We start from the raw sequence: 27,818 nt of genomic DNA, 5'->3' as shown, positions 1-27,818 counted from the left end.
TTGATTTGAGTTAATACAAAATATGTCCATACCAGTGCCATTACCTGTGATGTCAAAATAAAACAGCTGCACGTGTCCGCTTAAAATAATAAAGCTGCAGTGAGTAAAGTGTCACACTGAGTGAGTGGAGTGTGTGACCACAGCACACACAGTCCTGCTCTTCACGGACAGAAACATTGATGGCTAAGCTTCAGTTCGTGCTGCAGGTTGTAGTCTGTAGGATGAGGGGATGAGGGGAGGTAGTGATGAAGGGAAGAGGATCTTGGGGAGGAATGACCGTGGGGATGAAGGTTAGAAGAGACGTAGAAAGGGATGAATGAGTGTATACAGGATAAAGGGAGCAAGGCATGAAGATTAAACACAAGTGCATGTTCTTCTTAATAAACTGCTCTTCTCGCTGCTTTGTATACTATAATACTTCATTCTGACCTCATGTTGGCTAACCATGAGTCAGATTGACAACACATGAAGGGAGGTTACAGAGGTACTGCCCATACTTAGTAGATGAGAAGGAGGGGCAGGACCTTCCACACTTAAAGAGCCAGTTCAGTCTTTGTTCCAGACTCTGGACGCTAGCAAAGGTTTCTACTAGTGAGCTTATTTTAGTTTCAGTGTGAACAAATCCAAACTGTAACTGGAGTCAAATGTGATGCTTTTAGTCTCTCTCAGCAGCACAGATATAAACCAAGACACTGATCAGGATTTAAAGAAGGTTATTTATTATGTAGAAAATTCAAAATGATAAAATGCACAAGAACACTTATCATAGACTTCTGTATTATCACAGATTCTACAGATAATAAAATAAGCATGCATACTTAAAGCAGTATGTTACAGCACCTGACCATCAGCTGCTCTGAACAATAAGTCATGTCTGACACCTCGACATGATTCAGTTCAAGCTGCCAGCAGCACATTCTGCTAGACGTCCATGCTGCTGACTCCTACCTGCTGCTGCTACTGAACACTGACTATAAAACATATTGGGAGTTGAAGGTGAATGTATCCACCTCCCCCACATCCTGCACAGCCTCGCTCTCATCAGGGATATTTCAATGTCCTTCTTCTTGGTGTCCATCAGGTGAGCATCTGAAGAAAATCACAGGAGACTTTGTGTAAAGTTACAGCTGGAACTGTGACTCTACATGTGGAGTGGGCCTGTTGTATCTGATGCAGGAGGCTCTCACCTGACTGGACTTCACACCATGTCTTCCTGCTCCTCTGGGTCTTCTGTCTGTGCTGCAGTGTGAGAGACGTCCTCATACTTAGGAACAGAGTCCAACTGATGGAGAGAGCAGACAGAGGGAGGCTCTCATTCGTGGAACTACTCTTTTTGTGAAGATGTTGTCAAAAATGTATTAAATCATGTTTAAAAGTAGAACACTTGATGAAATATAACAGTGACATGGTGGACGTTTCGTCAATAGGTCCTCTCTCTCTCACCTCTATCTCCACAGGTTCATGTGCTTCAGTGGTGGAGCGCCAAGTTTCATTTTTACTGGATTGCCTACAACAGCAAATACAGACTATAATTCATAACAACTAAACGTAATGATGTCATAAAGGGTTTAAATAAAAATGAAATGAATAAACTGATGGATTTCTATTGTTGTACCTTGCCCACAGACTCAGGAGAAACACAGGAATCAGAATCAAGACCCCCAGAGCTATCCGGATGATATTCACCATCATCGTTGAATGTTCTGGAATCATTAACACAGATGTGTCATCCAGCTCTGAAACCATAGAGAACACTGACGTTTTTATTGTTGCTGCATCAGATAGTGCAGCCATGGCAGAGGCAAAGTAACGGGGGTGGAAGGAGCTCCAAGAAGACATGGAGAAGGACTTTCAGTCGGCATCAAAGCAGTTTGGGAAAACAGTCTGCCAGCTTATAAGGGGGAACCAGGGAAACATATAGGGTGACAGAGGTTGGAAGGAACATTTCAGGAACTCATGAACCCCACAATATCTCGCTCTATGGTAGAGGCAAAGCTGAAGGATGATGGGGATTACCATCAATCTCTCCGGAGCAGGTCACTCAGGTAGTTAAACAACTCAACTGTGACAAATCCCCAGGTGTTGATGGAATCTCTCCAGAAATGCTGACAGCTCTTGTTGTTGAGGGACTCATGGTTGACCCGTCTTGCCAACGAAAGTTGGGGACAGTACAGAAGGAGTGGCAGACCAGATCAAAAAGGGGTGTGTGTTATTTCAGAGGCATTAAACTACCCAGAAAAGTTTACTCTAAGTTGCTTGAAAGGAGGTACCTGCCCAAAGTCGAACCTCGGATTGAGGATGAACTATGCAGATTCTCGTCTAGTCATGGAACAACGGACCAGCTTTTTACTCTGGGCATGGGAGTACGCCTATCTGGTCCTCATGGGTTATGTGGATTTGGAGAAAGCATATGACTGGGTTCACAGTGAGATACTTTGGGAGGTGCTGCGGAAATATTGGTTAAGGGGGTTCACTACTAAGAGCCATCCCATCTCTGTTCGTGAGATTAAGTATCACAGTGTTTAATCCACCACGATACTTGAGCTGAGCCAGAACGCATAGCACTCAGTCTACTTCCATCTTTGTTCCATGACCGAAATAAGTCGTGCAGGAGGGACTCGGAGCAGAGCCGCAGCTCCGTTACAGATAAGCTGTTTGAGCGATAAATGGATGGACGTACCTGCCACAACAAGTAGATGTAAGGTGGTATTACGGTGTCCTAATATGTTCTGGGCTTCACAGGAATAACTCCCACTGTGTTCAGCTCTGAAGTCAGTGATGTTGAAGATCTGTCCTGAAGCTTTTGGAGAGTCTTCATTCTCCTTGTACCAGGTGTAGTTAGCTGCTGGGTTAGCATCACTGCTACAGGTCAGAGTCACTGAACTGCCCTCCTCTATCTCAGCAGAGGGACTCACTGACACAGAGGGGAGCTTTGGAGCATCTGGTGGAGATCATTAATGTTTGGATAAGTTTAGATTATGGTATCATAGACAGTTGACTATTTACATTATTATGCTAGCTCTCACATGTCCTGAAGCTTTCACAAGTTAAATCCAGCAGCACATTTTTATTAATTTGTGTTCTCAATGTCAAAATGTTGCATCACTACATCAAACTGAATTTGCTTTTACTCTTAAGGCGTTTTGTCTCTGTAAATAATACCGCTGTGCGACCGTGGAGGGAACTCACACACTGGGGGAGAACGGTGATTCTCATGTCCGTTTACAGCGCAGGAATAGCTGTCTGTAGGATCAAAGTCAACTGCAAAAGAAAAGGTTCCTGTCTGAATTTTCTCTCCGTTCCTGTACCAGATGTAGGAAGGATAACCAGGGATAGGACAACTGCTCCGACACCTAAGCTCTGACCTGGTTGTATCCGATCTGCGCACCTGCACCTGAAGATCTGGATTTGCAATGAAGTAACAGGAATGTTGTGATGGACCAAGCTTTCAAGATAAATGCAAATAAATATATTGTTTTCAGGTTTTCTTAGTAAAAACAAATAATGAAATTGTTACCTGGCACAGACAAGGTGACTCCAGGTAAACCAGTATATGTTCCATGCTCATGGTTGGTTTCAAACCTGAACTTGTACTGAGCTGAGTCGCTCTCTCTGAGGTCAGAGATTCTCAGAGTGCAGATGTTGTTTTCACAGAGATCCTCAACACGACCTGCATACTCTGAGTCTGTGTTCAGATCCACAAATACACCACCCTTCAGTTGAGTAAACCAGAATGTTTTCTCTACTGTGATAACCTGGTATTTCCATATGGATGGGTATGTGTAGCTGCAGCTCATCTCCACTGTTGATCCTTTAAATGCACAGATCTCAGCAGGAGTGTACGTCACTTCCCAGCCATTCTGACCCTGAACCACTGAAACACAGAGCATCAATCAGAAGGAATGAATAGGTAAAGAATCTATTCATGAGAACAGGATCATACTACCAATATGATGTGGAAAAACTGTAGCCTGGACAAGCCTCACGATACAATTAGCAGCAGTCGTTGCATAAAAAGAACATGCATCTATTTAACTCGTGATTAACTGGAGAAAGTCATTTAATCAGGTGTTCATATCCCTCACCAAATCCCATGTAAAGCTGCTCTGAATAAATGTGGATATAGATTACCTGAGAAAGAGAGAAGGAAGACAGCAAATCCACTCGCTGTTAAACTCATAGCTGCGCCTCTCGTCTCCGTGTGGCTTCAGTCTTCACAGAGACCTCTACATAAAGTTAAAGGAAGTTGTCTCAAACCTTAACGTCCCTCAGTGGGCTCGAGAGTTACAATGTGACGCAGTCAGGTGGGTAAAAACACCGCTTCCTTCCTCTTCACAGTATTAGTATAGGTTGCACGGTTCGTAGAAAGAGACCCGTTTTGTGGTAAACTTGTATCCTCAACACCGACAAAGACTAACAAGAGAAATGTACTTCTAAACTCTTCCTTTTTTTAAAGCAGCCAAAATTCTACTTCAATGTTCTGTGAATGAATCTCCATAATGCACAAATGAACTCAATTCTCAGAGGAAGAATAGAAAGTTTGCAACTTCACTTTACACTGTGCATGCATTCATAATGTCAGCACAACTTTTTATCATGAAGGAACCGTTTTAGTTTTACATTCCATATTTTAACAGGGGCTGTTTAATAAAAAGTCAAGGAGAAAGTGAGTGTTAAGAAGTTCAAAAATCCATGTGTCTGTGTCAGACTACAACCTGCAGCACGAACTGAAGCTTAGCCATCAATGTTTCTGTCAGTGAAGAGCAGGACTATGTGTGCTGTGGTCACACACTTCACACTTCAATTGAAAGAACTCTGGAGGTTTGATAGTTAACAATAACAACCCATATTAAAAACCTCTTTACTACAACCTAGTGGCAGCAGTGTGAAACTGCAGCTACATCAGCTGATGCATGTTCCTCTGTGAGACCACAATGTGCAGTGAAGAGCAGGACTGTGTGTGCTGTGGTCACACACTCCACTCACTCAGTGTGACACTTTACTCACTGCAGCTTTATTATTTTAAGCGGACACGTGCAGCTGTTTTATTTTGACATCACAGGTAATGGCACTGGTATGGACATATTTTGTATTAACTCAAATCAATTCAGACCAGCACAAGGATAATCTAAACACATGATATACAGAGCAACAGAACAGAGTAATACTAACAGTTATAACAAAGGAAGAAGGATACACTATTGTAATGAGCTGTTATGGTTATATACCTAAAAATCTACAAAATGTAACTCTATCAAATGTGAACAATGGAGCTGGTAAAAAGAAAGACAAAGAACGTGGGGGAAATGACCGTACCCACACAAAGGGAAAGTTCACAGGCTCTTGGAAAAGAGTTTTCTATCAGTGAAATACTTTACTGAGCCCTAGTGGCAGCAGGATGGAACTGCAGCTGGATACACTAACGGAGGTTCCTTTGCAAAACCAATTAACTTTTCAAAAGCAATATTTGTACTTAATGAAAGGATATTGATTAGAACATAAAATATAAAGAAATGTAATGAATATAATATCCTTCAAAATAACCTGTGAGATAATATATGTACATGAACAAAATTATATGGCAATCAACCGAGTAGGTGTTGAGATATCTCCGTAATATTTGCAGCTGTACAACAAAAAGAGCTGGCAGTGGAAAACAAGAACTATAATAATAATACAAATATATTTAAAGAAAAATAGTAAATATCAACAATGAAAATGAGAAATATAATATAATTATTTAAAACAAATCTAAATGAACCTGGAAATTACAGATGTGACTGTAAAAGAATCATAGAGATATAGAACATGCATCGCCTGCTGTGTTCAGTGGGATTTGTTGACCGTGCTGTACAACGCAGCTGGGTCCTCTGCAGAGTCCTGCCCTCTGGGCCTGAGAGATAAATGATGTCATTCTTAATAATAATACTCAGGCAAAAGCAATGAGTTCATTTCAAAGTGAAGTCATTTTAATCTTGTAGTGAGTTTATGTTCCTGTGTGAGGAGCTGCTCACCTCGGGGCAGCACTCTTGAACTTGACGGCAGCGTACTCCGGGACTTCCTGTTGCTCCGTGTGTCTGAGGGGCTGAGCTGCTCTCATGTTGGAGTACAGAGGTTCTGCTCGGCTGTTGGAGAAGTGAACGGTGGCATACTGAAGGTCACCCTGCTCCTCCGGCTGATCAGGTAGAGGCTGCAGGGATAAAAACACTTTCAGCTTCACATTTTTACATTCATAAGTACCTCATTTACAGAGGATTGCAGCCAGCACAGAACAGGCCAAAGCAACAGCAGCTGTGGTAATGATTACATATCCCTGCTTCATCAACATGATGCTGTATGACAGAAAAGATTAAAGGACAAAAGGTAGGAGAACTTCTGGATGTTCTAGGAATGTACTCACCTCTCAGAGGAGAATCAAAGAGATTGAGATCAAACTTAACTTTTGAGAAAGGATGTAAAAGAGCAGCAAGAGGTGTTTCTCTGTCAGATACATTTTCTAGAACCCTTAAATACCATGAGATACTCCTCAGTATAAACTGAAGGTAATATGTTCTCTTTTGTAATAATTACATATGTTTCTATTCTCACCTCTTCCCTGTTGTCCGGTCTCTCTGCAGTCTCACACGAGTCCCTGGAAGCCCTCTTTCTTCTGGTTAGGAAATTATATTAAAAAATTAATTCTGACAAACTGACTTTCAATGATTTAACAAACAACGGTTAAGATGAACAGATCTGCTCACCTGATCCACAGGAAGACAGAGAGAGAGATGACAGCCAGGAGAACAACAGGGATTGTTACAGCAGCTGGTAGCTTCCATGATGCTGAGAAACAGACCAACAGAGAACAGTTCATACAGCAGAGTTTCTCTGATGGGGGGACAAGGACCCCTAGGGGTACTGGGGAGTACTGCAGGGGGTGTGTGAGGTTTATTTTTCTTGCATGATAAATTACACATTTATTCAAAACAGTTTATAAAAAGCATCTTATATTCAATGATAGTGTGCTGCAATGAATGCAGATGTGTTCCTGATAAAGTGTTGAATGAGGAACCTGTTTTTTAATTGAACAAATCAAGGCCATTGATACAAATAAGAAAGCAGGTTTCTTATTGCTGCCTTCTATCCAGAGGATGTGACTGAAAACACACATGCTGCATGCATAAAACATACCTGTTCCAACAGTCAGATATAAGGTGGAGTTTTTACGTCCTAACTTGTTCTGGGCTTCACAGGAATAATTCCCACTGTGTTCAGCTCTGAAGTCAGTGATGGTGAAGTTCTGTCCTGAAGCTTTTGGAGAGTCTTCATCCTTCTTGTACCAGGTGTAGTTAGCTGCTGGGTTAGCATCACTGCTACAGGTCAGATTCACTGAACTGCCCTCCTCTATCTCAGCAGAGGGACTCACTGACACAGAGGGGAGCTTTGGAGCATCTGGAGGAGAAAACACGAAGACATTTCATTTCAAGATGAGTTTTCAAGTGGAACATATTATAAATTCATAATAGTTTTTTAGAAAGTGGAACTTTAGTTACTTCTGTATTACCAAATACTAAGACCTGTAAATATACTGTTGAATTCTCAATGATGTTTTTATTTATTGGTCTTTTCTCCTTAACTAAAGCTCATGATGAATGTAAACACATGCAGCTTTGACATTGACCAGAGGTGGGAATTAGGATCTGCATAAAGGTAAGCTTCAGGTAATAAGAATCATGTGTGTGTGGAACAGAGACAAGCTGTTTTATGACTGTGTGGCGTTTCGCTGAAAGAAAACTGGCATTGTGAACATAATGCTTTGGTAAGCATGCATGCTACTCTCTGAAAAAATATCACTATATCCAAAGATAATGAGAGCCCTGTATATTGGTCTCTACATGTCTTGGTGTCATTTCACAGAATTGTCCTTTACTCTTTAGACTGCAGCTGTTCTTTTAAATCAAACAGAATCTGTAGCCCATAAACATCATAGAGACTCAAACAGTTCAGCAGTGCTGCGTTCAGAAGACACAGGAAATGATCCTGGGTCAGTGTCTATGGACAATTCTGCTGATGGCCTCAGAGTTCTGGTGGAAGACTGTAAGTAAACTCACACACTGAAGGAGTCGGGGAGTCCTCATATCCCTTTAAAGCACAGGAGTAACTGTCTGCAGAATCATAACTGAAGTCTGCATCAGGAGATGTGTCTTCCTTTACTTTCTGTCCGTTCTTGAACCAGATGTAGGAAGTATGACCAGGTGGACAACTGCTGAGACACCGCAGGTTAAGATCAGACTGTGGTCTGCTCACCTTCACCTGGAGATCTGAAGAAAGAATACAAAACAAACATCAGTCATGTTTATGTATAGAAACTAAAATAACATGTTAAATGTTTAATGAGGACATTTTCAGATACCTGTGATGGACAAAGTGACTGGAAGACCCGAGTATGCATCTTGGTTTGTTTTGAACCTGAACCAGTACTGAGCTGAGTCGCTCTCTGTCAGGTTTCTGATTCTCAGAGTGCAGGTGTTGTTTCCACAGAGAGTCTCTACACGACCTGCATACTCTGAGTCTGTGGTCACATATACAGTTTCAACATCTTTCTGTTTAATAAACCAGAATGTGTTCTCTACTGTGTTAACACCACCTCTCCATCTAGATGGGTATGTGTAGCTGCAGTTTATCTCCACTGTTGATCCTTTCACTGCACAGATCTCAGTAGAAGAGTAAGTCACTCCCCAGCCACGCTGACCCTGAACCACTGAAACACAGAGCACATCAGAAACTAGATCCAAAGTTAATTAATCATATAAATAATTATCTATGTAGACAAGGTGGAATACACTATAAAAATGAATTTGGGGTAAATGTAACCAGGAGAAGCTTTTCCATCTCCCATTATCAGCAGTCATTGTCATAGAAACGTCTTCATCTTTATTTATGAACTAGAGCTGAACTGAAAAGGAGAATCTGATGACATATTTATCAGAGTTTATCATTGTAGGGACGCAGGAATATTTCCTAGTCCTGTATTTTGAGCTTTAGCCCAATTAATCAAACGAAATGTCAAGGAATTGCCTTAAAAGAGTATTTTTTTTAATTTTACATCATCAATTAATGATGAGGGATCATATTAATTATACAAGTCTGTGCTTTTCTTGCTCAGTTCTCTGTTCCCTCTCTGGTCAGGGTGCTGAGGACTTAAATGCAGGTCACTGAGATGTGAGCGGCCTCTCTCTGATATACAGATAAGTCATAGGCAGAGGTTTGCTATCAACTCAGAGGAAATAAAGCACTGATGTCAGAGATTAGAAACAGGAACGAACAGCATTTGGTGCAGAGGTATTGCGACATAAGAGAGCTTGAGAGACAGTATGTAAAGTGTTTATTAATTTGTGCACAGTTACTTTATGCAAAAGACAACAGAAAAGTGTGTTGACCGACACAGGGACACACCTTCCCAATATCCACTACAAGTGTCACTAAAAAACTCAACATTTGGAGATGTTTCCAAATTCTATACACACTTTATTTGCATTGCTTCTGTGAAGTTTGCACTCCTCAAAACTCAGATCTACTTATTCCCACATGTGAGCTGCTTTTACCCATCCCACATTTCCCCAGAAACCCCTCTGTTGATGTGATGAATGTAAGTGTAGATGTGCAGTACCTGACACAGAGAGCAGGAAGACCACTAATCCACTCGCTGCTGCAGTTAAACTCATAGCTGCTCCTCTCATCTCTGTGAGACTATAAAACATGTCAGATTAAATAATGAACACAGGAGGTTTACAGAATCATCACATCAATAAACTGTTTCTACTTACAGTGAAGGAGGAACGATGTGTTCAAAGACGCCTTTCCTCTGTCGTCAATGAGCAGAAGACGGATATCAGGCTGTTGAAAGATTTACTTCCTCTTTGATCATTCATATGCATGTTGACACAAACCACAGTAAACACCCTCTGCACAATAAAGAGTTGTTGTTTTACAAAGTATCAACTTTTCTCAAACTAAATGAACTATGGTTAAAGACCCCCTTTGCTGCGTATACTGACTCCTGAAAAAAGCCTGAAAAAGGATTAAAAATGATGAGGCTAAAACAGTTCCTCTCTATGAGCACTGAGGACGTCACACAGTCTGCAGGTGTAGTGCAGGAACAGGGATGCATTCACCTGTGAACCATGAGGCAGTTTTACTGAACAGGATGAAGAGCACAGTATTAGTTATAAGAGAGGATGGAAAATGCCATATCATTGTTCTTGGTTTGTTTCTTATCTCTGTGGTCAGGCTGCTTCAGTTCAGAAATGCAGAACTATAGTTAGAATGAGCATGTCTACTTATTAATCAGTCATCCCACCCAGAACTCACTGATTCAGTACCTGATGTTTCACTGACCTCCAGTGGTGAATCCTAAGTGTGACACATTCAGGCTTCATCACTCTGAGTGCTCCCTCCACTGTCTGCTTTAAAGGGTCAGGTCACCCAGACTACAGAAACACCTATTACCTCTCTCACCTCCAGTGGTATCTAAACATGCAGATAGTTCATAATGAAGTTTGCTGCATGCTGTTTGATCAGTTTTCACATTTTAAAGTTTCTCTTTACTTAAAAAGTAAGACATCTCTGCACACAGCTTTTCCAACTGATCCACCTAAACAAGCTAAAGTCATTAGACTATAGTTTTCTAATCAACATCATCATATCAAACAGTGTGTGTGCTACCAGTCCATGTGTGAGGTGTTCATGTTGGCAGGCCTGTAAGTTCCCACGTCTCATAGTTCTGCATTTCTGAACTGAAGCAACCTGACCACAGAGATAAGAAACAAACCAAGAACAATGATATGGCATTTTCCATCCTCTCTTATAACTAATACTGTGCTCTTCATCCTGTTCAGTAAAACTGCCTCATGGTTCACAGGTGAATGCATCCCTGTTCCTGCACTACACCTGCAGACTGTGTGACGTCCTCAGTGCTCATAGAGAGGAACTGTTTTAGCCTCATCATTTTTAATCCTTTTTCAGGCTTTTTTCAGGAGTCAGTAGTATACACGCAGCAAAGGGGGTCTTTAACCATAGTTCATTTAGTTTGAGAAAAGTTTATACTTTGTAAAACAACAACTCTTTATTGTGCAGAGGGTGTTTACTGTGGTTTGTGTCATCATGCATATTAATGATCAAAGAGGAAGTAAATCTAGTCTTTCAGCAGCCTGATATCCGTCTTCTGCTCATGACGACAGAGGAAAGGCGTCTTTGAACACATCGTTCCTCCTTCACTGTAAGTAGAAACAGTTTATTGATGTGATGATTCTGTAAACCTCCTGTGTTCATTATTTAATCTGACATGTTTTATAGTCTCACAGAGATGAGAGGAGCAGCTATGAGTTTAACTGCAGCAGCGAGTGGATTAGTGGTCTTCCTGCTCTCTGTGTCAGGTACTGCACATCTACACTTACATTCAGCACATCAACAGAGGGGATTCTGGGGAAATGTGGGATGGGTAAAAGCAGGTCACATGTGTGAATAAGTGGATCAGGGTTGGATGAAATGCAAACTTCCCAAATATCTTTAAAGATATATATTTTGTTGGATTTGTTGAAACACGTAGATCAGCAGAGTTTGTTTTAAAGTTGTTATTTAGTGTTACTTGTGATGGATATTCAGAAACCATCTTTCCTGTGTTGGTCAGCGTCGATTCCACTTGTCTTTTGCGTAAAATATCTTTGTTCAAGTAACTTTTACACGGTGTAAACTGAGAATATTGTTCATGTATGACTGTTTGTCTTTGTTATATTTCTAAGGTGACCCTGGTTATAAAAATGCTCGTCGTTTTCATTAAGTTTTACTGTTTTTGAGGACATTTTGAGACTAGTCATTTCATACTGAGTTTCAACTTCTCTTATGTCGCCAGACCTCTGCAGCAAACCCTGCTAGTTCCCCCGCTCTGAGTTAAAAGAAGTCTTCTTCTTTTTCTTATCTGTATCTCAAGCTGCTCACACCTCAGTGTTTTTCACACTTAACTCAGCAGCAACCTGACCACAGAGTGAACAGAGAGGGAACTGGACATGAGAGTCACACACTATGCAAATGAATAAGACCCCTCATTATTCTCTGTTAATGTATATTAAGGACTCTTCAATCTTTGACAGCACTGACTTTGAAAAACTGAGTGAAAACTATATGTTCAAAGTCTTTCAGGTTTAATTCAGACATAACTCTAAAATAATGATTGTGTAAAATGTATCTTCTTAAACTATGTGTTGACTTATGAACAGCACGAGACATTTGAAAACACTTTGTCTTATTAACTGTTGTTAAATTAAGTCCTTCATTCTGATTCTAGTTTCTGATGTGCTCTGTGTTTCAGTGGTTCAGGGTCAGGATGTCTGGGGAGTGACTTACTCTTCTACTGAGATCTGTGCAGTGAAAGGATCAACAGTGGAGATAAACTGCAGATACACATACCCATCTAGATGGAGAGGTGGTGTTAACACAGTAGAGAAAACATTCTGGTTTACTAAACAGAAAGATGGTGAACCTGTAGATCTGAGAACAGACTCAGAGTATGCAGGTCGTGTAGAGACTCTCTGTAAAAACAACATCTGCACTCTGAGAATCAGAAACCTGAGAGAGAGCGACTCAGCTCAGTACAGGTTCAAGTTCAAAACAAACCAAGAAGGCTTTGAGGGTTCACCAGGAGTCACTTTGTCTGTCACAGGTAACCATTTTAAATGTTAAGTTAATTATTTCTAAATGTCTGTACATTATATAAATGTATTTTTATGCATGTTTGTCTCAAAGAACATTCCTGTTCCTTCATAAATCCAGATCTCCAGGTCACATCACCATCAAACAGGCTGTATTGTCAGAGCAGATGTCCTCATTCTTCTAATCCTTCATACATCTGGTACAAGAACGGACAAATAATTCAGGGACAAACATCTTATCATACAGAACACCAGAACAATGGAGACAGTTATTCCTGTGCTTTAAAGGGACATGAGGACTTCCCCTCTCCTCCAGTGTGTGAGTTTACGCCAAAGACTTCTATTGACATCAAATCATCTGGTGGCGTGTTATACTGAACTCTGTTGGTAATATTTCTCTCCTGATCCACTTTGCTGAAAAATAGATGACAAATATTTATTTGCTTATAATAAAAAAAGCCTTTTTAGTGGCTGTCTCCATAAGCAGGAAGCTATGATTGAACATCTCATTGAACTTCATTATAGATTACTTACATTCTAAAATAGTCAATCATGTGTCATAACAAAATCGAATCTTGAAGATGAATGATCTCCTCCAGATGCTCCAAAGCTCCCCTCTGTGTCAGTGAGTCCCTCTGCTGAGATAGAGGAGGGCAGTTCAGTGACTCTGACCTGTAGCAGTGATGCTAACCCAGCAGCTAACTACACCTGGTACAAGGAGAATGAAGACTCTCCAAAAGCTTCAGGACAGATCTTCACCATCACTGACTTCAGAGCTGAACACAGTGGGAGTTATTCCTGTGAAGCCCAGAACAAGTTAGGACGTAGTAACTCCACCTTACATCTGACTGTTGGAACAGGTGAGTTCTCCACATTCACCAGACCTGATCCTCATTGTAATATGCAGCAACCCATGCATATTAAACATGTCAGTGTTCAGGGAGGACCCTCCATGGTGTCAGAGGTGGATGACACTGACAAAGTGATTCATAAATCTAGTAGTGAGACGTATCACACATGTATTCCTCTTTCTAGGGAGTTCAAGAATGATGGTGAATATCATCAGGACGACTCTGGGGGTCTTGATTCTGATTCCTGTGTTTCTCCTGAGTCTGTGGAAGAGGTACAACACGAGAAATCCATCAGTTCACTCAACATGTATTTATTATCTTCTAACATCCTCTCTTTCACTGTCATGAATTCTGCACTTGTTGGTGTTGTTGTTGTTGTTGTTAATCCAGGAAGAACAAAGCTGTTAGATCCAGCACTGGAGCACATACACCTGAAGAGATAGAGGTGAGAAAGAGGTTATACATTGTCCCATAAATGATTTAAAGAAGAGGAGTTAAGTGAACCTGTGTTTTAAAGACAACTTGCTGAGTGGAAACCAGTAATGCTTTTGGTTTTAAAACAATGACATCAACGAGTTTTCTTCAGAATATAATACATGTTTGATTGTATCTCATAATATATACAGTTTCATGATTAAGAGCCTCCCTCTGTCTGCTCTCTCCATCAGTTGGACTCTGTTCCTGAGTATGAGGACGTCTCTCACACTGCAGCACAGACAGAAGACCCAGAGGAGCAGGAAGACATGGTGTGAAGTCCAGTCAGGTGAGAGCCTCCTGCATCAGATACAACAGGCCCACTCCACATGTAGAGTCACAGTTCCAGCTGTAACTTTACACAAAATCTCCTGTGATTTTCTTCAGATGCTCACCTGATGGACACCAAGAAGAAGGACATTGAAATATCCCTGATGAGAGCGAGGCTGTGCAGGATGTGGGGGAGGTGGATACATTCACCTTCAACTCCCAATATGTTTTATAGTCAGTGTTCAGTAGCAGCAGCAGGTAGGAGTCAGCAGCATGGACGTCTAGCAGAATGTGCTGCTGGCAGCTTGAACTGAATCATGTCGAGGTGTCAGACATGACTTATTGTTCAGAGCAGCTGATGGTCAGGTGCTGTAACATACTGCTTTAAGTATGCATGCTTATTTTATTATCTGTAGAATCTGTGATAATACAGAAGTCTATGATAAGTGTTCTTGTGCATTTTATCCTTTTGAATTTTCTACATAATAAATAACCTTCTTTAAATCCTGATCAGTGTCTTGGTTTATATCTGTGCTGCTGAGAGAGACTAAAAGCATCACATTTGACTCCAGTTACAGTTTGGATTTGTTCACACTGAAACTAAAATAAGCTCACTAGTAGAAACCTTTGCTAGCGTCCAGAGTCTGGAACAAAGACTGAACTGGCTCTTAAGTGTGGAAGGTCCTGCCCCTCCTTCTCATCTACTAAGTATGGGCAGTACCTCTGTAACCTCCCTTCATGTGTTGTCAATCTGACTCATGGTTAGCCAACATAAGGTCAGAATGAAGTATTATAGTATACAAAGCAGCGAGAAGAGCAGTTTATTAAGAAGAACATGCACTTGTGTTTAATCTTCATGCCTTGCTCCCTTTATCCTGTATACACTCATTCATCCCTTTCTACGTCTCTTCTAACCTTCATCCCCACGGTCATTCCTCCCCAAGATCCTCTTCCCTTCATCACTACCTCCCCTCATCCCTCCCTGATTCCCTTCACCCATCCCTACCAACACAAATTTGACCCCAACATCCCTTCATACAATCTTTCCTCCATCCCTATTCACTTCCTTACTACATCCTTAACCCTTCATACCTTCCTCCTGTGTACACTCATGTATCCCTTTCACCACCCCCTCCCTTCATCCCGTCATCCTTCCCTCATTTGAACATTCACCTCTATATCCCTTTAACCCTCCTTCCCTAACTCATTACTGAACCCCATATCCCATTCCCCACGAGCCTTCATCTAAACATCCCTCCTTTTTCTACTTCTCTTCATGACTTCCTTCCTTCATCCCTACCTTTCTACATTCCTTCTTCATTCCCTCCCTTTAATCCTTCAACCCCAAAATTCTACTTCAATGTTCTGTGAATGAATCTCCACAATGCCCAAATGAACTCAATTCTCAGAGGAAGAATAGAAAGTTTGCAACTTCACTTTACACAGTGCATGCATTCATAATGTCATCACAACTTTTTATCATGAAGGAACCGTTTTAGTTTTACATTCCATATTTTAACAGGGGCTGTTTAATTAAAAGTCAAGGAGAAAGTGAGTGTTAAGAAGTTCAAAAATCCATGTGTCTGTGTCAGACTACAACCTGCAGCACGAACTGAAGCTTAGCCATCAATGTTTCTGTCAGTGAAGAGCAGGACTGTGTGTGCTGTGGTCACACACTCCACTCACTCAGTGTGACACTTTACTCACTGCAGCTTTATTATTTTAAGCGGACACGTGCAGCTGTTTTATTTTGACATCACAGGTAATGGCACTGGTATGGACATATTTTGTATTAACTCAAATCAATTCAGACCAGCACAAGGATAATCTAAACACATGATATACAGAGCAAAAGAACAGAGCAATACTAACAGTTATAACAAAGGAAGAAGGATACACTATTGTAATGAGCTGTTATGGTTATATACCTAAAAATCTACAAAATGTAACTCTATCAAATGTGAATAATGGAGCTGGTAAAAAGAAAGACAAAGAACGTGGGGGAAAATGACCGTACCCACACAAAGGGAAAGTTCACAGGCTCTTGGAAAAGGGTTTTCTATCAGTGAAATACTTTACTGAGCCCTAGTGGCAGCAGGATGGAACTGCAGCTGGATACACTAACGGAGGTTCCTTTGCAAAACCAATGAACTTTTCAAAAGCAATAGTATTTGTACTTAATGAAAGGATATTGATTAGAACATAAAATATAAAAAAATGTAATGAATATAATATCCTTCAAAATAACCTGTGAGATAATATATGTACATGAACTAAATTATACGGCAATCAACCGAGTAGGTGTTGAGATATCTCCGTAATATTTGCAGCTTTCCAACAAAAAGAGCTGGCAGTGGAAAACAAGAACAATAATAATAATACAAATATATTTAAAGAAAAATAGTAAATATCAACAATGAAAATGAGAAATATAATATAATTATTTAAAATATAAATAAATAGTTGTTACAACAATAAAATAATAATAATAATAGAAATAAATTGTAATATCCATAGAGTTAATTATATACTGAAATGAATAATGATATTAATAATAATTGTAATAATAATATATATATTTTAACAATATGTATAATATGAATGACCCTCCCCCCTCTGCAGGATAGATTTCTGTAAGGTAATAACACAGACCTCCCCCCATCCTCACATCTCAGTGGACCCGCCCAAATATCAGGTTAAAGTTATATTTACAAACCAATGCATTAAGTCTTCAAATACTTTCCACTAGTGGCACTTTGCAGTACTGCAGTGAGCCTTTTTTTAATAATGTGAATAAAAAGACTCTGTGTTTCATATCTAATGCAGCTGAACCAATCAGAGTAAAAGAAACAAGCTTAACGTTGATGTTGAATGTATAAATGTAAGTTTCTCTGAGATATACAATTGTTTCTAAGGCACAATCTTGGTGAAGCACATCCTATATGTATTTAAAACAAATCTAAATGAACCTGGAAATTACAGATGTGACTGTAAAAGAATCATAGAGATATAGAACATGCATCGCCTGCTGTGTTCAGTGGGATTTGTTGACCGTGCTGTACAACGCAGCTGGGTCCTCTGCAGAGTCCTGCCCTCTGGGCCTGAGAGATAAATGATGTCATTCTTAATAATAATACTCAGGCAAAAGCAATGAGTTCATTTCAAAGTGAAGTCATTTTAATCTTGTAGTGAGTTTATGTTCCTGTGTGAGGAGCTGCTCACCTCGGGGCAGCACTCTTGAACTTGACGGCAGCGTACTCCGGGACTTCCTGTTGCTCCGTGTGTCTGAGGGGCTGATCTGCTCTCATGTTGGAGTACAGAGGTTCTGCTCGGCTGTTGGAGAAGTGAACGGTGGCATACTGAAGGTCACCCTGCTCCTCCGGCTGATCAGGTAGAGGCTGCAGGGATAAAAACACTTTCAGCTTCACATTTTACATTCATAATTAGGTTTCAAGGTTTCAAGGTTTCATTGGTCATATGCACAGCAGATACAACGTATATGTTGGCAATGAAAATCTTATGTCCCATGCTCCTCCAACAACTCAACATACATGGTGCAAAGAAGATAAATAAAATAGTGCAAAAAGAGAGAAGAATATTTACAATAACAACAATAAAGATTTGAGGATGTGAAATATATACATATGTGGAATACATTGAGAGTATTTAAATACTTTACACTGTTGAATGAGGAGGTATGGACAGATGCATATATTATGTATAACAGATGTATATGGCAGATATGTACAATATATAGATATGTGTACTATAAACAGATATGTATGGCAGATGTGTATAATATATATATGTATGTGTGTACTATAAACAGATGTGAGTAGACATTCACACAGCTCAGGAGTTCAGCAGTCTTATAGCCTGTGGTATAAAACTGTCTCTGAGTCTGGTGGTCTTGGTCCGGATGCTGCGGTACCGTCTGCCAGACGGCAGCAGACAGAACAGATTGTTGCTGGGGTGATGGGGGTCCTTTAATATCCTACGGCCTTCTTCCTACACCGCTGGGTGTAGAGGTCCTCCATGGATGGCAGCTCCGTCCTGGTGATGTGCTGAGCAGTTTTCACCACCCTCTGTAGAGTCTTACGGTTGAGGGCGGTGCAACTGCCATACCAGGCGGTGATGCAGCCAGTCAGGATACTCTCGATGGTGCACCTGTAGAAGTTGCAGAGTATCCTGGAGTCCATGTTGAACTTCCGCAGCCTGCGGAGGAAGAAGAGCCGCTGTCGAGCCGTCTTGGATATGACCCTGGTGTGATGTGTCCATGTCAGGTCCTCACTGATGTTAACCCCGAGGAACCTGAAGCTGCTGACTCTCTCCACAGGAGTCCCGTCGATGGTGATGGGTGTGTGTGCCTCTCTCTGCCTCTTCCTGTAGTCCACAATCAGCTCCTTTGTTTTGCTGACGTTGAGATGGAGGTTGTTGTCCTGGCACCAAGATGTCAGGGCTCTGACCTCCTCTCTGTACGCCGTCTCGTCGCCGTCTGTGATCAGGCCGATGACGGTCGTGTCGTCAGCAAACTTGATGATGGTGTTGGAGCTGTGTGTGGCCACGCAGTCGTGCGTGAACAGGGAGTAGAGGAGAGGGCTGAGCACACAACCCTGAGGGGCTCCGGTGTTGAGGGTCAAGGTGGAGGATGTGATGTTCCCCATCCGCACTGCCTGGGATCTGCCCGTTAGGAAGCTCATGATCCAGTCACAGAGGGCGCTGTTGAGCCCAAGGTCCCTGAGCTTAATGATGAGCTTGGAGGGCACAATGGTGTTGAATGCTGAACTGTAGTCAATGAACAGCATTCTCACATAAGTGTTCCTCTGGTCCAGGTGGGAGAGGGCAGTGTGGAGGGTGAGGGAGATGGCATCATCCGTGGACCTGTTTGCTCTGTAGGCAAACTGCAGGGGGTCCAGTGAGTCAGGGAGGGAGGAGGTGATAAAAGTTTTGACTAACCGCTCAAAGCACTTCATGATGATGGAGGTGAGTGCAACTGGGCGGTAGTCATTGAGGCAGATGGGTTTTGTCTTTTTGGGGACAGGGACAATGATGGACTCTTTAAAACATGTGGGGACTACAGACTGGAGCAGTGACCTATTGAACATGTCTGTGAACACATCTGCCAGCTGAACTGCACACACCTTGAGAGCACGGCCAGGGATGCCATCAGGTCCAGGAGCCCTGTGTGTGTTGATCCTTTTCAGAGATCTACACACATCTGCACTGGTTAAAACCAGTGAGCAGGGATCCTGGGCCTTCTGTGCCTCCACAGCCGGGGGCTTCTCAAAGCGTGCATAAAATGTGTTCAGTTCATCTGGGAGAGATGCAGACACTTCCTCAGCACCACTCGTTGTCCTTTTGTAGTCTGTTATTGTTTTTAGTCCAGACCACATATTTCTGGCGTTGGAGCCCTTGTAGTTCGACTCCACCTTGTCCCTGTATTGTCTTTTCGCACTGCTAATAGCTCTCCGGAGTGCATACCTGGAATTCCTGTACTCATCCAAATCACCGCCGCTGTGCGCGATGGCCCGTGCTTTAAGTTTAGCTCGGACCTCGCCGTTTATCCAGGGCTTCTCATTTGGGAATGTCCGTACAGTAATCCGCGGCACGACGTCATCGATGCATTTGCCGATGTAGCAAATGACCGCGTCAGTGTGTGTGTTTATATCGTCCTCCTCAAACACACACCACTCCGTGATGCCAAAGCAGTGGCGGAGAGCAGAGTCAGACTGCTCGGACCAACGCTGCACTGTCCTTGTCACAGGTCGGTCCCTCTTCAGTCTCTGCCGGTAAACGGGGAGCAGAAGAAGAGATATGTGGTCTGACTTGCCGAAGGGGGGGCGGGGGAGGGCTTTATATCCATGCCGGAAAGGAGTGTAAACATGGTCCAGTGTATTTCCACCGCGCGTGGGGCAGCTGACGTGCTGATAGTATTTCGGCAGGACTTTCTTCATGTTGGCTCTGTTAAAATCCCCGGCCACAATAAATGCGGCCTCTGGCCGAGAAGTCTCTGTCCTGTCGATAATCCCATACAGCTCCTCCAGCGCTGTGTTGTTGTCAGCGTGCGGCGGAACATACACTGCTGTTAGAACAACAGATGTGAACTCCCTCGGCAGATAAAAAGGCCGGCATCCGATCATGATGTGCTCTAGGCTGGGAGAACAGTCCGAAGAAATGATCTCCACATCTGAGCACCAGCTTGTTGTTAATCATGAAGCAGACACCTCCTCCCTTGCTCTTCCCTGAGTTTATTGTCCGGTCCTGGCGATGAATGGAGAATCCGTGTGGAAGCAATGGCGGCGTCCGGTATCGTGGGGTCGAGCCAAGTCTCCGTGAAAACCAAAACATTACAGGTCTTAATGTCCCGTTGAAATGCCACCCTGCTACGGAGTTCGTCCAGCTTATTATCCAGGGATTGGACATTTGCCAGAAGTAAACTCGGTAGAGGAGGCCTGTTTTCACGTTTCCTCAGCCTGACCAGGACCCCGGCCCGGGAACCTCGTGGTCTCTTCCTCCTGCGCTCCACAGGTAGAGCTCCAGCAGGTAAACACGGAGACTCTCCATTGTTTGCAGGTCGTCGTGGATTATTGCTGTCCACCAGCGACCTGATGTGTAAAAGATGTTCTCTATCATATTGGATGATAGGGCTCGCTTGGGCGGTTTGCATGTTGCAAAAAAAGTTAAAAACAACCAACAAAGTAAAACAATAAAAACACTAAGATGTGGAGTTGTTGAGGAGCTCGAGACACGGCAGCCATCCTTGGTGCCATCTTACTTCATTTACAGAGGATTGCAGCCAGCACAGAACAGGCCAAAGCAACAGCAGCTGTGGTAATGATTAAATATCCCTGCTTCATCAACATGATGCTGTATGACAGAAAAGATTAAAGGACAAAAGGTAGGAGAACTTCTGGATGTTCTAGGAATGTACTCACCTCTCAGAGGAGAATCAAAGAGATTGAGATCAAACTTAACTTTTGAGAAAGGATGTAAAAGAGCAGCGATTAAGAATCCCTTAAAGACAATGAGACTCTCACCTCCTCCCTGTTGTCCGCTCTCTCTGCAGGTTCAGATGAATCCCTGGAAGCGCTCTTTCTTCTGCTTAGAAATACATTAGACATGTTTTAGTTCTGACTAACAGACTAAGATTAAGATGAACAGATCTGCTCACCTGATCCACAGGAAGACAGAGAGAGAGATGACAGCCAGGAGAACAACAGGGATTGTTACAACAGCTGGTAGCTTCCATGATGCTGAGAAACAGACCAACAGAGAACAGTTCATACAGCAGAGTTTCTCTGATGGGGGGACAAGGACCCCTAGGGGTACCTTCTCAGTACCGGTGGATTATCTCTCAGCCTGAAGGCACAGGTGTTTTCCATTAGCTTCACAAAACAGACACAATGCTCACTCTGCACAGGGAATGACTGCACCCTATACTGAATCTGGAACTTCAGGGTAATTATTTCCTTGGAAAGAAAACAAAAGGACCCCTATCCTGATCCACAAAAGGTCATTGGAAAAAATATTCCTTTCTCAGCCTCCTACACAGACAATGTGACTGAAAACAAACCAGCTGATAGGTTTGTGGTTTAAGATGAACGCATAAAACTCACCTGTCCCAACAGTCAGATATAAAGTGGAGTTACTACGTCCTAACTTGTTCTGGGCTTCACAGGAATAATTCCCACTGTGTTCAGCTCTGAAGTCAGTGATGGTGAAGATCTGTCCTGAAGCTTTTGGAGAGTCTTCATCCTCCTTGTACCAGGTGTAGTTAGCTGCTGGGTTAGCATCACTGCTACAGGTCAGAGTCACTGAACTGCCCTCCTCTATCTCAGCAGAGGGACTCACTGACACAGAGGGGAGCTTTGGAGCATCTGGAAAAAATGACACAAATGAAAGAACATGAGGATGGATACACACATTGAAATGAGTAATAGTTGTGTGTGTGGGAGCATCTGAACATCTAGAGATGGTTTGTTCCTGGCAGCAGGCAGAGCTACAGAGAACATTTCTCTCGCCTCGTGTGGTTTCATTTATAATAATTTACAGTACTGTTTAATGGCCGTCTATAAACAGTCTAAACCTCCTATATTATTCCTGACCATGAGAATCCCTCGTTGGATTGCTGTTACTGAGGCTGGCTTTAACTCCACCTCATAATTCCTCCTCCTGATAATGTATTCAGCCTCTCCTTCACATTGGCAGGACTGTGGCAGGAGTGTGTTATTGCAGAGACCATTGTAAAATGCCGTAGCTGTATTTCAGCAGAAAGTCTCACTGACTCAGAGAGAAGCTTTGGAGTACCTGAGCAGATGTAGCAGACTGTGAATGTGAGCTGGAGAAAATAGTTATGAGCCTTGAAATATTCTCATGCAAAGACTGTACAGATTAGAGCTTTCAAACAATGTTTCACTCACATTTCACATCAATGGAGATATCTCTAGATGTCTTCCCCAGCTTGTTCTCAGCTGTACAGTAATGCTGTACAGAATCAGAGGAATTGATCGAGCTGAGGACAAGAATCGGTCCTTCATTGACATGAGAAAAGTGTGCATTTGGACTCTTCTTGTACCAGGTGTAGTTAGCTGCTGGGTTAGCATCACTGCTACAGGTCAGAGTCACTGAACTGCCCTCCTCTATCTCAGCAGAGGGACTCACTGACACAGAGGGGAGCTTTGGAGCATCTGGAGGAGAAGTGGAAATGGAAAGTATTTCAGATATTAAAACATGTTATCTCCCATGATTGACTTTACTTTAATAAACTGTCCCCTGCAGGAAGGAAGGACCTGCTGTATCTCTCCATGAGACCCTGCAGGTGAAGCAGCCTGTTACTAAAGGAGCTGCACAGTGTGGACAGGGTGTCCTGGAGGGGAGTGGGACACATTGTCCAGCAGGGAGGACAGCTTGGCTGCCATTCTCCTGTCTCTCAATGTCAATCATTGTGCTTTCACATTATAGCCACACCCCGTACTACACTCATGAGCTTTTTGTTGTGCGCTCTTTTGGGAGGTATCCTCTTCATTTCTCAGCTGGTAGATCAATTCCTAGTTATGATTTGCAAATAAACCCCCAGGTGTTAACATAATGTTAATACGTGACTCTTTATATTCATCTCTAATAACATAAATAACGTGGCTTTGCTGAGTGATAGAAAGCTAATGTGCTTGTAGGATAGTTGTCATCCTCATGGTTCTATTCACTAATTGCAAGTTGGTCTAGATAAAAATGAAATTACTGTAATTCAGAAAGACTCCAGGACGTTATACATAATATCAGTGTGTGTTTGAGTAAACTCACACACTGCAGGAGAGGGGAAGTCTTCATGTCCTTTCAGAGCACAAGAGATGTTGTCTCTGGGATGAAACAGTCCTTCATAAGAAGATATCCCCGTGGTCATGATTGTCTCTCCGTTCTTGAACCAGACGTAGTACAGGGAACCAGCCGGACTGCAGGAGCTGTGACACTTCAGCTCTGCCTCAGTAGAATAGGTGTAGACCTTTGCTCTGATCACCTGCACCTGGAGAGCTGGACATTAGAGCGGGAAACAATAGTATAGCTAAAGGTCTGAAATAACAAATGATGATAAATGTACATACACATTAACACAACCGCCCAGAAATAGAGAAGAGCAATAGTTCCTATTCATCCAATAGTGTTTACACAGACATCAACACTTCCAGTATTTTCAGGTGTACTGTGTATTTACATCAGTGTGTTGATCAGTACCTGTGACAGTCAGAGTGGTTCCAGGTAAATCCCTCCCCCATTCAGAGCTTGCTGTTTTGAATGTGAAGAGATACTGAGCTGAATCTGAGTCTCTCAGGTCAGAGATCCTCAGAGTGGATTCTCTCCTTGGTGAAAGAACCTGAACACGTTCTCTATACTGGGAGTCTTCACTAAGGTCCTGATGACTACGCTCAGGTCTGAACCAGAATTTAGATTTAACATGGTCTTCATTACTACTGTACGTGCAGGAAATGTCCACTGATGATCCTTTGAAGGCACAGATGCTTCTCTCACTGTAAGTCACAGTATTGCAGACTCCACCATTAACACCTGAACATAAATATCTTTGGTTAAATTATTATGGGAATGTAATCGCCATCACTCAAGGCTGGTTGTATTGCTGTGGGCGGGGTCTCCCTGTTATGTACTAAGGTTCAGCATCATGTTTGTGGAAGACTGTAAGTGAACTCACACACTGAAGGAGAGGGGACATTCTCATATCCTTTAACAGCACAGGCATAGCTTTCTTTAGGATAGAAATAGTCATTAAAAGATTTTGCATCCTTCGCTATTTTCTGTCCATCCTTGTACCAGATGTAGGAACGACGAGAAGTTGGAAGACAACCGCGGACACACTCCAGGTCTGCCTGTATACAGTCTCCATAGCAGGAACTTGTTTTGCTCACCTTCACCTGGATACCTGGATCTGTAAACAAACAGTTTAGACTGAACTGTCATTGTACATAGATGCACTGACATTCACTGCAGTGCTGACCAAATGTTGAGCTAACTTACAGAGTTACAGACAAAGTATTACCTGGGACAGACAGAGTGACTGGATCACCAACATAAGCGTCTTGGTTTGTTTTGATCCTGAACCTGTACTGAGCTGAGTCTCTCTCTCTCAGGTTTCTGATTCTCAGAGTGCAGGTGTTGTTTCCACAGAGAGTCTCTACACGACCTGCATACTCTGAGTCAGTTCTCAGATCTACAGGTTCACCACCTTTCTGTTTAGTAAACCAGAATGTTTTCTCTACTGTGTTAACACCACCTCTCACTGTAGATGGGTATGTGTAGCTGCAGTTTATCTCCACTGTTGATCCTTTCACTGCACAGATCTCAGTAGAAGAGTAAGTCACTCCCCAGACATCCTGACCCTGAACCACTGAAACACAGATCACATCAGAAACTAGGATTACAGTGAATGACTTTGGGTTAATCAGTTAATGAGACAAACAGGATGGTAATACCAATATGATTTGAGGAAATGTTACCCGAACAAGTTTCAAAGTTCTCTATCAGATGATATCTCATCTACAGGATCTAACTACAACTTATTTTGAATACAGAATTGTATCCTACAGTATATATCATTGTACTGCAGCAGTATGACACAGGAATAACTCCTACTTTATGTGTTTTAGATCGGGTCTATTTAATGTAAAACGTTTTTAAAAAGTGCCAATTATTCTTCAACAAACATTTAACATTCTACACACCTTTTCTGTGAAAGAGCAGAAGAGCACATTAAACTTGCATCTTAATTCCTACTCAGACACTTTAAAACTGCTGAAAATTATACTTCATTACTTCTGTTGGTTATTTCTGAACTAAACCAGGCAAAACAGAACTCAAACGCATTGAGTGAGCTTAGTTTATACATATAGTCAGTGTACTCAGCGATAGGGAAAGGCCTTAATAAACATTAAAAGTGCTTTTTTAGGGATCATATTATTTAGAATAGTGTGTGATTCTCTTGAGTTTCTTCACTGTTCACTCTGTGGTCAGGTTGCTGCCGAGTTAAGTGTGAACATTAAAAAAAAAAAATGCAGAACACTGAGGAGTGAGCAGCTTCTGTCTGATATACAGATAAAAGGAGAAGACTGCTTTAAAGTCAGAGTGTGGAAATATCACACTGAGATCAGAGAGCAGAGAAGGAACTAGGAGGGTTCGGTGCAGAGGTATGGCGACATAAGAGAAGTTGAGAGATAATGTAATGAAGTGTGAGGAAATGTCCCTTTAAAAACAGTAACACTTAATGAACACAAAGAGCATTTTTATAACCAGGGTCATCTTAGAAAAATAACAAAGCAAATGTTTTCACACGGTGAGGAGGGAACAGTCATACATGAACAATATTCTCAGTTTACAGCGTGTAAAAGTTATTTGAACAAAGATATTTTATGCAAAAGACAAGTGGAATCGACGCTGACCAACACAGGAAAGATGGTTTCTGAATATCCATCACAAGTAACACTAAATAACAACTTTAAAACAAACTCTGCTGATCTACGTGTTTCAACAAATCCAACAAAATATATATCTTTAAAGATATTTGGGAAGTTTGCATTTCATCCAACCCTGATCCACTTATTCCCACTTGTCACCTGCTTTTACCCATCCCACATTTCCCCAGAATCCCCTCTGTTGATGTGCTGAATGTAAGTGTAGATGTGCAGTACCTGACACAGAGAGCAGGAAGACCACTAATCCACTCGCTGCTGCAGTTAAACTCATAGCTGCTCCTCTCATCTCTGTGAGACTATAAAACATGTCAGATTAAATAATGAACACAGGAGGTTTACAGAATCATCACATCAATAAACTGTTTCTACTTACAGTGAAGGAGGAACGATGTGTTCAAAGACGCCTTTCCTCTGTCGTCAATGAGCAGAAGACGGATATCAGGTTGCTGAAAGACTAGACTTACTTCCTCTTTTGATTATTAATATGCATGATGACACAAACCATAGTAAACACCCTCTGCACAATAAAGAGTTGTTGTTTTACAAAGTATCAACTTTTCTCAAACTAAATGAACTATGGTTAAAGACCCCCTTTGCTGTGTATACTGACTCCTGAAAAAAGCCTGAAAAAGGATTAAAAATGATGAGGCTAAAACAGTTCCTCTCTATGAGCACTGAGGACGTCACACAGTCTGCAGGTGTAGTGCAGGAACAGGGATGCATTCACCTGTGAACCATGAGGCAGTTTTACTGAACAGGATGAAGAGCACAGTATTAGTTATAAGAGAGGATGGAAAATCAAACGTAACACTGCCCTTGCCCCGGCTTCAATGACAATTCCAGGCCAGCGCCCAGACGCCATGATTCCAGCTGCAGTCCGGCCCACTCCAGCTACTCCTGTCCTGCCGGCGGCCCTGTCGACTCCAGCATCACCTGTTCCTGCTCTGATGGGGGTCCTGCCTTCACCTGCTCCGGTCCTGGTTGGGGTCCCGTGGAGATCTGTTCTGCCGGGGTCCAGCCGTCCTGCTCCGTTGGGGTCCTGCCATCACTTCTTTCGATGGGGGTCCTGCCAACACCTGCTCCTGCTCCGTTGGGGGTCCCGTCCTCACCTGTTATTATGGGGTCCTGCCAACACCTGCTTCTGCTCTGTTGGGGTCCTGCCATCACCTGTTCCGATGGGGGTCCCACCAACACCTGCTCCCTTGGGGGTCCCTTCACTACCTGTTCCGATGGGGTTCCCGCCAACACCTGTTCCTTCACCGTTGGGGTCCCGCCGTCCCCTGTTCCGCCAGGGTCCCGCCAACACCTGTTCCTGCTCCCTCCAGGGTCCTGCCGACGCCATCAACTGCTTCCTCGGGGCTCCCGCCGACGCCAGTTCATGTCCTGCGGACTCGAGCTCCTGTCTCGTCAGTGGTCCCACCGCCTTCTACTCCAGGTCTTCCGAAGCGGTCCCGCAGCCCTCCATGCCGCCCTTCAGCGGGATCCCACTGCTGCCCACGCCGGCCTTTCTGCCGTCCTCCAGAGGGGTCCCATCGCGGGTTCTGTCGCCCTAAGGCCCGTCC

At 42.6% G+C, this 27,818-nt stretch overlaps 2 protein-coding genes across 3 annotated transcripts; one reads left to right on the top strand and one right to left on the bottom strand.

Annotated features, from left to right (window-relative positions):
* Positions 1 to 696: 696 nt before the first annotated feature.
* On the bottom strand, positions 697 to 26,613 carry LOC134864405 (uncharacterized). The gene is made up of 27 exons (XM_063883341.1): positions 26,473 to 26,613; positions 24,828 to 25,175; positions 24,483 to 24,716; positions 24,011 to 24,340; positions 23,582 to 23,809; positions 22,702 to 22,968; positions 21,898 to 22,158; positions 21,453 to 21,534; positions 21,319 to 21,382; positions 17,504 to 17,679; positions 17,319 to 17,382; positions 9,807 to 9,844; positions 9,650 to 9,729; positions 8,393 to 8,740; positions 8,091 to 8,300; positions 7,171 to 7,431; positions 6,741 to 6,822; positions 6,589 to 6,649; positions 6,015 to 6,190; positions 5,845 to 5,893; positions 3,518 to 3,890; positions 3,190 to 3,402; positions 2,681 to 2,941; positions 1,616 to 1,736; positions 1,444 to 1,507; positions 1,188 to 1,282; positions 697 to 1,089 (listed from the first exon to the last, which is right to left on the bottom strand). The coding sequence occupies exons 1-26, from the start codon at positions 26,561 to 26,563 to the stop codon at positions 1,199 to 1,201; spliced, it is 4,566 nt and encodes a 1,521-aa protein (XP_063739411.1). The 5' UTR covers positions 26,564 to 26,613; the 3' UTR covers positions 697 to 1,089; positions 1,188 to 1,198.
* On the top strand, positions 10,592 to 14,747 carry LOC134864578 (carcinoembryonic antigen-related cell adhesion molecule 1-like). Of its 2 annotated transcripts, XM_063883672.1 has the most exons (9): positions 10,592 to 11,257; positions 11,335 to 11,414; positions 12,347 to 12,697; positions 12,808 to 13,005; positions 13,286 to 13,546; positions 13,722 to 13,809; positions 13,928 to 13,982; positions 14,206 to 14,300; positions 14,399 to 14,747. In XM_063883672.1, the coding sequence occupies exons 2-8, from the start codon at positions 11,345 to 11,347 to the stop codon at positions 14,287 to 14,289; spliced, it is 1,107 nt and encodes a 368-aa protein (XP_063739742.1). In that variant the 5' UTR covers positions 10,592 to 11,257; positions 11,335 to 11,344; the 3' UTR covers positions 14,290 to 14,300; positions 14,399 to 14,747. The 2 variants fall into 2 exon arrangements, with proteins under 2 accessions (XP_063739742.1, XP_063739741.1); XM_063883671.1 differs by having other exon boundaries at positions 11,230 to 11,414.
* Positions 26,614 to 27,818: the final 1,205 nt, after the last annotated feature.

Source organism: Eleginops maclovinus, chromosome 5 (genome assembly GCF_036324505.1).
Source record: "Eleginops maclovinus isolate JMC-PN-2008 ecotype Puerto Natales chromosome 5, JC_Emac_rtc_rv5, whole genome shotgun sequence".
NCBI classification, from domain to species: domain Eukaryota; kingdom Metazoa; phylum Chordata; class Actinopteri; order Perciformes; family Eleginopidae; genus Eleginops; species Eleginops maclovinus.
This window is presented reverse-complemented; position numbering and strand designations above follow the sequence as displayed.